General features: G+C 44.0%; 1 protein-coding gene across 3 annotated transcripts in view; it reads left to right on the top strand.

Moving 5' to 3' along the window:
- Nucleotides 7037-11169, top strand: part of EDRF1 (erythroid differentiation regulatory factor 1) — a 32904-nt gene continuing 28771 nt past the window's right edge. For 2 of the 3 annotated variants that reach the window (XM_018041522.1, XM_018041521.1), the window contains exons 1-3: nucleotides 7037-7256; nucleotides 8609-8817; nucleotides 10761-10827. In XM_018041522.1, coding sequence (XP_017897011.1) covers nucleotides 7149-7256; nucleotides 8609-8817; nucleotides 10761-10827 — 384 coding nt within the window. In that variant the 5' untranslated portion in view covers nucleotides 7037-7148. The remainder of the gene's footprint in view (nucleotides 7257-8608; nucleotides 8818-10760; nucleotides 10828-11169) is intronic. The other variant, XM_018041523.1, reaches the window with a different exon arrangement.

Genomic DNA, 11169 nt, shown 5'->3' with positions numbered 1-11169 from the left:
CCCCCATATATGCATATAAATTTATTTGCAAATAATATACTAGCAGTAATACATTAGCATAAAACAAAAGTAGAAAATGTTCAAAGTCTAAAAAAAATAATAATTTTATTTAGTGGCTGCAAACTATTTAATAGTTCTGTTCTCCCAACATTTTTTTAAAGAGAGTGAAGCGGTCAGATAGGTTTATGTTTGTGACTCTTGGCTGGAAACTCTGTGACGTAATAGTTTGAAGGGTCCTGAGGTTCAGTTCATTTTGAAACTTGGCTTTAATGGCTGTCATCCCTTAAAATATCTCAGGAAATAAGTAAGCCAGCTAGGAAGAATCACATGTCTTAGCAAGTCACACTGCTCATTTCAGATGTATCCACTAGTTATGCAAAGGTTTTAACTGAAATCTGGCTAAATTTCCAGCTTCTCTGAAGTCTATCAATCTTCCTTTTAAAAACCAATTATATAATGTCAAGGAATAATTCAGATATACTTAGCTAGTTGTTTCATGAGCACTTCACTAACTTGTGCATAAGAAGAAAGGTCAATTGACTGTTGTCACGGAACACAATTAAAAACAGGATGTATAAAAGAGAGGAGAGAGGGAAAACCCTGCTGGCAGCTAGCAATAGTGAATCTTACAGGCACATTTTGGGGTAAACAGATCAGTTGGAGACTGACAAGGAGATCAGTCTGCGTGTTGTGAGTAGGCCAAAATTAAAATATGGATCCAAAAACTCTTCATCTGGGAGATTTTTTGAAAGACGTGAGAAATTTCAGTTTGTAAGTTTTGTGCAGGTATTAGTTTTTTTTTTTTTTAAATAAGCGATACATGTCATTTTCAGCAACAAAATCACACACATTGGAAAGATTTGCAAACCTCTATTTTCAAAAATGCTCTCTCCATGAGATTCAGTTCTTTTGGAAACCAATGACTTTCTCACTCATTGTTAAAAGATCACTGTTATCTTGAAGGAACAGGTTAAGTCTGTTTATTTTTGTGAAACTTTCCTACAGCACCTTCATGACAGCTACCAGTCATCATGGAAAAGACGAGGAAATGTGAAATATTTTTTTCCAAAAAACCATTGTCAAACTTGATTTTTAAGTATTTTGCCACAATAAATTCTGTGATCTCTGTGTGGTACATGAGATTTTCAAGGTCACCCCTCACCTTATCACAACACTCTGAAAAGCCTCTCCTAAAGGCCTTGTTTTGTCACCAAATTTTACCATGTGGACGGCATCAAGTGGCCCGCCCAAGCCACCATATGCCACAGTAGACTGCACAATGGTCCACAGATACCCAGTGACCCTCCTTAGTGGTGGACCACTAGTCTGTACCTCCACCCAGATGCTAAGCTTGCCAAAATGTATCATTTTGACCAAAAAAAAAAAGTGAGTGGCGCTGATGTTTGTGACTTCTGAGCAGGTGCTTCAGGAGCCAGTTGGTGGCTCACCAATCTCTGTTTCTCTACCACTCCCTCTGGCAGAGCTCCAGGTCCAGGTCGCTTCATCAGCCTGGGTCCTCGAGCAAAAACTACCTGGTCTAGAGAAAGCATGTCCCAAACGTCACATGGGACGCCTCTACTAAATATTTGGGCATTCTCACCCCAATTTTTTTTCACTGTTTACCTGAAATTTGTTTTATCTGGCATCCTGGGTTGTAAGTCACTGATGTTTGGGGATTGTTTGGTTTGGCTGCAAACCCAATTTTACTCAACTGATACAGCAGCTGACCACAGCCCAAGGAAGGCCAACTGTGTCAACTTGTATATTAAATATATTAACAGTAAGGCTTTGTTGTTGTTATCCAGTTGCTAAGTCGTGTTCGACTCTTTTGTGACTCCATGGACCCTAGCCCGCCAGGCTCCTCTGTCCATGGGATTTCCCAGGCAAGAATACTGGAGTGGGTGCCATTTCCTTCTCCAGGAGATCTTCCCCACCCAGGGATCAAACCTTCATCTCCTGCATTGGCAAGTGGATTCTTTACCACTGAGCCACCAGGGAAGCCCATAAGAGTAAGGTTTGTGAGCAAGTGATAGTTGCTGTCACGTCTGACTCTTTGTGACCCCATGGACTGTAGCCTGCCAGGCTCATCTGTCCTCGGAATTGTTTGCCCTTACTTTTCAGATTAAAACACACACACACACACACACACACACACACACACACACACACACCAGCAGCCATAGTTTTCCCTGCACCCCAGGGAATTATTTTAGGAGATCGCTGTTCTAAGGTGTGGTCTGCAGGGCAAGGTGGTCAGATGCTAGTAACTCACTAAAAACACAGATCGCTCAGTACTGCCCCAGTGATACCATCTTAGAATCTGGAGATGGTAGAGGATCTGCTCACTTAACAAGTTCCTTGGGTGATTCTAAAGCAAATTAACATTCCACTGGCTGGTGTTTGCAATTTAACTTTTTTAAAGGCTAACAGTACTAACTAGTTCTCAGAGACCTGGGTACTGGTCCTGTCTTTGCTATTTACACGAGCTTTGTACGATGTTCAATTCTATTCTCCTTTCTGGATTGCATTGCTCTCATCTAAAGAGGAATGAGACTGACTCAGACACCTCAAATCCCTCTTCCAGCTCAAAGTCCAGGAGTGGAAGTCAGAAAATCAGGGCCTTCCAAGGTCCAGCAGGCAAAGGACACCGTGAGGCTGCGGAGGTGTAAGACAGTAGGTCACGAAGGGGCCCTTGGCAAACAGAAGGGCCCAAGCCCGTCTCAGTGCTCCTTGGAATTTTGTGTAGGCGCAGCTGCGAATTCAGGAATTCCTAGGGCCATAGGCATACCTGCCTTACATATAACTGTAAAAACCTGGTGAAAGACTTCTAATTTTGCTTTGGTAAATACTGTGTTCCACAAGTAACTAAATGAGTTTATGATTGACTGACATGTCTCTGAAATCATCATACGGGCCGGGAGGATTTTTGTAAGCAGAGAAAATCGAATGTACCAATTATTCTAGAATGGAACAAACTGTGTGAATACTAACTTTAGTAATTAAGGACATTGACAGTGCAATACATTGGAGACACATATTCATTAACATTTTTAGCTTTTTCCTGCGAGATTATATATATCTTGGAGCCAACAAGGTTTTTATGTCTGAAACATTTCGATAAGCATTTTAAAAGCCTGCTGGCACCAGTTATTTGATCTGCATTAGCTTAAGGGCTAAAACACTCGTGGGCTGATGCTGCTCTGGTACTGGTAAAACAGAGATGATCAGACAGGACCTTATCGAGGAGCTTGTTCAGCAAGGGAGGCAGATACAAATAAGCAGTTTTTCTATAGGCTTCCCTCGTGGTTCAGTGGTATAGAACCTGTCTGCCCTGGGTTGGGAAGATCCCCTGGAGGAGAAAATGGCAACCCACTCCAGTATTCTTGCCTGGAGAATTCCATGGACAGAGGAGCCTGGTGGGCTACAGTCCATGGGGTCGCAAAGAGTTGGACATGATCTAGTGACTAAAGAAACGACAAAAATAACAATTTTTCTGTTAAGGGGCAAGTGCCAGATAAAGCTGCATGCAAGTTTCAGGAACAAACCCCATGAGATAAGGAGAGGGAGCGAGGTGTCACGAGAGACTTATTAGGGATGACACATGTGACAGAGAGTCTTCACGAATAAATTAGCCAGGTGAGGAAGGGAAAGGTATTCCAGGCAAAGGAAAATCACCAGCAGACACAGATTTATGCGACAACTCGCTGAAGCAGCAACGTCGCATAACTGGTGATGGCATCAGGCACTGGGGAGGCAGGTAAACAGGTGAGAGCGCTGAATGGTTACAAGGTCCAGGATGCGGCTCCTGCAGGGCAGAGGAGGCCACAGAGGATGAAGCCTACTTGAGGGGCTGGCCGCTGGGGGCAGGGAAGGAGGGGAAGGCAGACACTGGGAAAACCTAACAATGAACATACATGTCTCAAAATGTCAAGTTCTGGAAGTTATGGTCCAGGTCTTCCCACATTACTTTTCAATCACACACATTAAAAACGATAATAACTTAAACCCAAAGCACATAAACATTTTCTAAGCGGGAAAAGAAAATAATAAGCACTTAAAACCAGCCATCAGGGATCCTCCTCCCTTAGTACCTAAACCTCTCTAGTCCTGCCCTGTTAAGAGACCCCAGAAACCCGGCCTCTCCTCAGTCTTCCCTCCACAAACCGTTCCTGGGCATCCTCAGTTCCCCCGGCCCGAAGCCGGCTCTCATGGTCCCCTCTGCTGCTGACTCTCTGTGTGGTGAGCTCCTGGTTCTCTCTCTGTTTGATTCTTTGCCTTTTCACAGGCTGTTTCCAGCACATTTTCTCCCTAGGCATCATCAACAAGGGTTCAAGCACTTAGCTCTCCAGTACTTAGCCGCTCAGTCGTGTCCGACTCTTTGCAACCCCATGGACTGAAGTCCGCCAAGCTCCTCTGTCCATGGGGATTCTCCAGGCAAGAATACTGGAGTGGGTAGCCTTTCCCTTCTCCAGGGTAGTTCTCAAGAGGCATGCAATATATGTGAGTCTTAAAAAAAGAATTACAGTTACCTCAGGAAATCCCTTCTTACAAACATAGAACTATATAATAAAACAACAGAATTTAAGGATCATTAGATGATAAATTATGTATGTATAAAAGCTTAATGATGTTTTACTATAAAATAATGCATAATAGGAAGTAAAAATAGGAAAATGAAGCTTTAAGAATATTAAATCACTTCATTTTACCCCTCAGAGATACATTTTTATTGACATTGACACAGAAATAGATATGTTTGTAAAATCAAGGTCTTATCACAGGCGTGCTTTAGATTCTTTTTCTCACTTAACATCATGCACAATTTTATAGTACAGGCACCTTTAACAGAGCCTATGGAGTTTACATGTTCTTGAAAAATAAATGAATTGTTGCACAAGTTAATGATATTATATACCAAAAGTAGACTTCACCATTCTCCTAATGTTAAACATTTGTATTCAACTTACTACAATGTAAAATAACAATGTATTACCGGCAAAAACACAAAGCAGTGACTGCAAAATCCAAACAGAAAATTATAAATATCAAAACCAATACATGTTGACTTAAGGGTCTACACAATGTACTATAAAATTCAGTTATATTTAATTCATAAAAATATTTTGTTATAATTGAAACAATTTGTAAACTGTTTGCTAACAGACACAAGGACTTCTAAATCTGCAGACAATTAGTGCCTTATCAGCACCTGATGTAAATTACAAATTGAGACACATAATTGCAAAGGCAAAACTAATTTTTTAAAACCACTCCCAACATTTTACTGCAAAATACAACAGACATTTTAAGGAAGGCTGCAGCTCCATTTAACTACATTTGATAGGTTAGATACTGAGTATTCCCTCGAAGCTCAGTTGGTAAAGAATCTGCCCACAATCTAGGAGCTGCTGCTAAGTCACTTCAGTCGCGTCTGACTCTGTGTGACCCCACAGACGGCAGCCCACCAGGCTCCCCCATCCCTGGGATTCTCCAGGCAAGAACACTGGAATGGGTTGCCATTTCCTTCTCCAATGCATGAAAGTGAAAAGTGAAGTCGCTCAGTCATGTACCACTCTTCACGACCCCATGGACTGCAGCCTACCAGACACCTCCGCCCATGGGATTTTCCAGGCATGAGTATTTAGGAGACCTGGGTTCAGTTTCTGGGTTGGGAAGATTTCCTGGAGGAGGAAACGGCAATCCACTCCAATGCTCTCGCGTGGAGAATCCCATGGACACAGGAGCCTGGCAGGCTACAGTCCACGGGGTCATAGAGTCAGACACGACTAAAGTGACTAAACCGTCACCATTTTGAGTGCTGGCTCAGAGGCTAACTTGGTTTTGCTGTTTCTCCACCTTTTTGCAGCTCAAGGGACTGGCATTATCTCCTGGGGGTCTGGTAGAGATTCCGAATCTCAGGCTCCTTCCAGACCAACTGAATCAGGATCTGCATGCCAACTAAAACCCCAGGTGTCTCCTGGGCCTTTTCAGGCTGGAGAAGGCCCTGAACCACTGCAATACCCTTTGCTAAATCCCTAGATCCTAAAGGAAATCAGTCCTGAATACTCATTGGAAGGACTGATGGCTGAAACTCCCAATACTTTGGCCACCTGATGCGAAGAACTGACTCATTGGAAAAGACCCTGATGCTGGGAAAGATTGAAGGTGGGAGGAGAGGGGGACGACAGAGGATGAGATGGTTGGATGGCATCACACACTGGATGGACATGAGTTTGAGTAGGCTCCGGGAACTGGTGATAGACAGGGAGGCCTGGCGTGCTGCAGTCCACGGGGTGGCAAAGAGTCGGACACGACTGAGCGACTGAACAGAACTGAGATCCCTGGGGCGCGATAAATAAGGGGGCTCTCCGTAAATGCTCCACTAAGTCACTAAGTAGCAAACTGCACCTTTGGCAGGGGTAGGGGTGGGGGGTGCCACCTCCTCTGAAATCCATCTCCTCCCCTCAGCAAAGGCGGAGGGCCTCTTCTACGCCCCTCTTCCCGCACTCGGGCCCGCGAGGCCCATGCACACATTGTGATGCGCGGGCAGGACGCCGAGTCCGGAGGGCCTGACTCTGTGGACGGCCCCTCACCTGGGCACGTCTTTCCCTTCCTGGGCGTGTGAGCCCGCCGGGAAGCCGAGGGGTGGGGCGCACTGGAAGCTGGGGAGGGAAGAGGGCTACGGCTACACTGCTTTACGTAACAGGAGCCGCTGGTTACACCTACGGCAGCTTTCCTCCGACCAAACGCAGAGAGGGACGGGGAAAACCCCAACTCTATCCCAAGCCCAAGTCCCAAGGACTGTTTGCCAACAAAGAGGACCGGCGTGCAAGGGGTGGAGCCTGGGAGTCGGATTACCGCGAGACGTAGTTTCCGAAGAGCCTTTGACAGGCGCAGGCGCACTACAGTTCCCGCCCCCACCCCTACCGCCTCCGCGAGGGTGGCCGCCACCGGGGGAGGCGGGGCCGGGCCTCTGGCACGAAGCTCGCGAGATTTGAACGCGGCCGCGCTCGTTCTTCCTGTCAGAGGCCGGAAGTGCGGGGCCTCGCTAGCGCTCCCTCCGCTGTCTGCGGCGGCGCCGCTGGGCCCCTGGTATCCGTCTCGGCTCCTCGGGTCGAGCTTCACCTGGCCTCCCCTGGAACGAGGTGATGGCGGACTCTAAGGAGGCCGGGGCCGAGGCTCCGCCGGCCGGGGCCGCTGCTCGGGGAGGGCTCAGCCTCGTGTCCCAAGGGGAGTCTGAGGAACCTTCTGCACAGGTGAGTCCTCCGTGGGGGCGGGACCTGCAGGGCTCCGGCGGGGGGCTGCGGGTCGGCTCGGCCCGGGAGGGATGTCATGGTGCCCGGCGGCTGGTGGAGCCTTCTCCACGCCTCCCCGACGGGGCCCCTCCCCTGAGGGAAGAAAGTCCGTGTGCCTGTGGACAGGTACTCACGTATTTACCAGGCAAGTCATGTATGTCAAAAGCGACCCTGGCCTCCCAGTCCATGCTAGCCCACAGGTGAGTTTGACACGATCCCTTCTCTCGAGGAGGAGCGCAGGTAGGAATCAGTTCAGTTCACTCACTCAGTCGTGTCCGACTCTGCGATCCCATGGACTGCAGCACGCCAGGCCTCCCTCTCCATCACCACCACCCGGAGTTTACTCAAAACTCATGTCCATGGAGTTGGTGATGCCATCCAACCATCTCATCCTCAGTCATCCCCTTCTCCTCCCACCTTCAATCTTTCCCAGCATCAGGGTCTTTTCCAATGAGTCAGTTCTTCTCATCAGGTGGCCAAAGTATTGGAGTTTCAGCTTCAGGATCAGTCCTTCCAGTGAGTATTCAGAACTGATTTCCTTTGGGATGGACTGGTTGGATCTCCTTGCAGTCCCAAGGGACTCTTGAGAGTCTTCTCCAACACCACAAGTGGCTCCAGAACTGACCCAGCCTTGCAGAGCTGGAGGGGGACAGACAGTGCGTTCACTGAGATGGGACTGAACTAGTATTTGAAGGGCGCAAACTGTTTGCCTGGCTGAAAAGGGACTGTGTGAGAGAAGGCTGGAAGAGTTAACTCAGACCCTGAGCCTTCTTGGAGGTATGTGGGTGAAATCTGTGCAGATCCCCCGGTGACTTGTCTTGCTGTGAATTTAGACATTAAGAGTATTTGTGTAACAGACTGACCAGTGAATTACTAAACACTTAAAAACGAAGAAGGCCCAAATATTACCACAAACCACTTCCTAAATGATGCATGCTATTGAAATTAAAATACGTTTAATATTGAACTGAGGTTTTATTATGTTTTGTGTTTAGTTACTGGGGTACTGTTTACTCCCTGGTTTCTGCTTCTGCCCTTATGAATGTTTTAAAAGACAGTTTGATTGGCCTCTTTCCTAGCTAATAACCATAACCATGATACTCCTTGACTCATCTTTTTTCTTTGAAATTATGTGAAAAAGAGCTAAGTAAATTGTACAAATTTATGCTCCCATTTATCAACTGCTGCTAGTAACATATAGCGTATTCTTGTAAGCCTGATGTGGTAGGGTTTTTTTTATTATTATTATTAAGATGGGATTTTTTAAAATTCCTAGTAATGTACATTAAAGTTTCATTTAACATGTTAATCAGGGATCAGCTTTATTTCTCGGAGGCAATGAAGTGAAGAGCCGAGCTGTGGTGAAATACTCTTCTGCCCCTCCTCGGACGGCATTTGCACGCCTCGAAGAGAAAACAGACTTGAAACTCCCACCTGCCAACTGGTTACGAGAGAGTGCCAAGCTAGGACCGGCAGGAACTACCATTCTTGGCAACAGTAGGAAAAGCAAGCCATTTTCCAGGTAAATATTAACTAATGGCATTTTTACCTGTTCCTCAACCCTCCACCTTAAAACTCTTAAGACTTGCTTTTCAGCGTAATTTATAATGCTCATCAACATGCCAAGACTTCGCTTTAGAAAAAGATTATATTTGACTTTCATTGTGCTTTTTCACAATAATAGGATTCTGTTAAAATATGAAGATATCAATTGCATATGCTTCTTTCAAGTCTGCATCATGTTATTAACAAAGATGAATTTTGACCAGTAAAATTCAATTAGCTAGTTTCATTTTAGCCAGTTTCATACCTTTTGATTATGTGAATATGGAGTCTCAGGGGGGAAACCCTTAAAACTGCCTAACCTGTCCTGTGGAATTTTCCATTAAATGGTGGTGGATTGTCTGGTCTGAAACAACAGTGATGTAAAAACACAGCATGTTTAGATATATACCCTTGACTTTGACACTTGCTGGAAATACTGCTGGTGGTATTTAAGGTTGAGAAAGAGACCTGGGTCTTACAGAGAAGAATGTACTGATGTCCATATTCTTATTGACCTTTTAATGTGGGGGGTTCCCTTTTTCCCTCTCAGTGATTGAGCCTAAAGTATTTCCACATAACATATAGCAGGAGCCATAAATATATTAATACCTTATGTGCCAGTGATTTGGAAATTATCCTGATGCCTCAAGAGGTAAAAGTTATGTTTGCAAAATGTTGCTTGTATGTAGCATTCTTTATACTAGCAGAAAAATTGCAAATAATTCGCATGTCTTCTTTTAGAAAAATGGCTTAATAAAGCAGAATTAAATGTTATAAAGTGATTTGGCTGATAATTATATTGACAATGTACAGACACTGCTGAGTACTTTTTGTGCTTATCTCGTTTCATTCTGTCAACAGCCTTTTGAATTTGGTGCTGTTAACTTTCCTGCAGAAAAGTGAGACTTGGAAAGGTTAAGGGCTTGCCTAGCCCATGTGGTAAATCATCAGCATACTTTGAAGTGAGGCAGTCCTAAATAAGTGTTCTGACTCTGCCACCTCCTCACTAAAAAATGGTGACGGCAGCTGCTTTTCATACTTGCAGATTATAGATGTGCCTCACGTGGTACCTGGCACAAGTTTGGTGCTCAGCGAGCTATTTTTTCTCCTTCTGGTTGAATTGGTGTTGTGTGCATTTTTTTCTCATACATTTTTAAAAACGGTACTAGTGTATATATCACTGGGAACATGATCCCAGAGACTAAAATCCTTATAAATGTTTCTGTTGTTGTCTGTCTTATCTCCCCATCTAAAAAGAATGACTCAGACTGACTGTTTTCTATTGCATATTTTTTTTAGATTTCATGACTACAAAAATAAAAATGATTGTAATTGTTTTTATTCTAAATATTTTCTATTATTGCTTCTATTACTGTTTTATTATTGTCTTGTATCAAATTTAAGATGCCATTGATTTTAAGTTGTCCCATTATTTTTATTTGTTTTAACAAAATTTTTAAAAGTCTGGTTGGCTTATAATGTGTTGGTTTCCGGTGTACAGTAGTGATTCAGTTATATGTATATATACATATATGTATATTCTTTTTCATATTCTTTTCCATTATGGTTTATCATAGAGTATTGAATATAGTCCCTTGTGTTATACAGTAGGACCTTGTTTATCCATCCTGTATATAATAGTTTGTATCTGTTAATCCTAAACTGCAATCTCCCTCCCCAACTGCACTCCTTCATGGCAACCACAAGTCTTATTTTCTGTATCTGTTAAGTGACCCCATTATTTTATGTACCACTAAGAAAGAAAAACTAGCCAACTGTAATGGTGATAGGCATGCTGTTTTCAGAGATGTTAGAGTGTGGAAACTGTGTATCCAAGAAGTGCTGAAATACAGTATTCTGTTATAACAACACCTGCCCCACCATGAACGTGATTTTTGTGGCCTTTGTTTTCTCCGTTAGTTTTGGGATGGCATACGACTTTATTGATTCAGTGGGAAACGATGTGGATGTTGTCTCTGACTCTGAAGTAAGTGTCCTCTTTGTGACTATAATTGGGATGTTTGTGCTGGGGATTTATAGCCTGTTCTTTTCTGCAGCCTGGAAAAATTGATGAAATAAGCTACAACTGTCTGATTATTGAACACCTTTTTAATTAAAGTAACACTGTTCACTGCATCATTCTTCAAAGAGGAGGGAACAACTCACAAAATACTGGCATTGGTATTGACGGCTGTATTTTAATGATAGCAGTTTTGATGATAGCAGTTACAGTATTGGGTTATGTAATGTTGCTGGTGGAGAGTTAGATATGATACTGGTAGTAAAATCTGTCGATGCTTAGTTGGCCGGTTTTTTCTGAGATGCTAAA

This window comes from Capra hircus, chromosome 26, assembly GCF_001704415.2.
Source record: "Capra hircus breed San Clemente chromosome 26, ASM170441v1, whole genome shotgun sequence".
NCBI classification, from domain to species: domain Eukaryota; kingdom Metazoa; phylum Chordata; class Mammalia; order Artiodactyla; family Bovidae; genus Capra; species Capra hircus.
The sequence above is the reverse complement of the archived record's forward strand: the minus strand, read 5'-3'. Positions and strand labels throughout refer to the sequence as shown.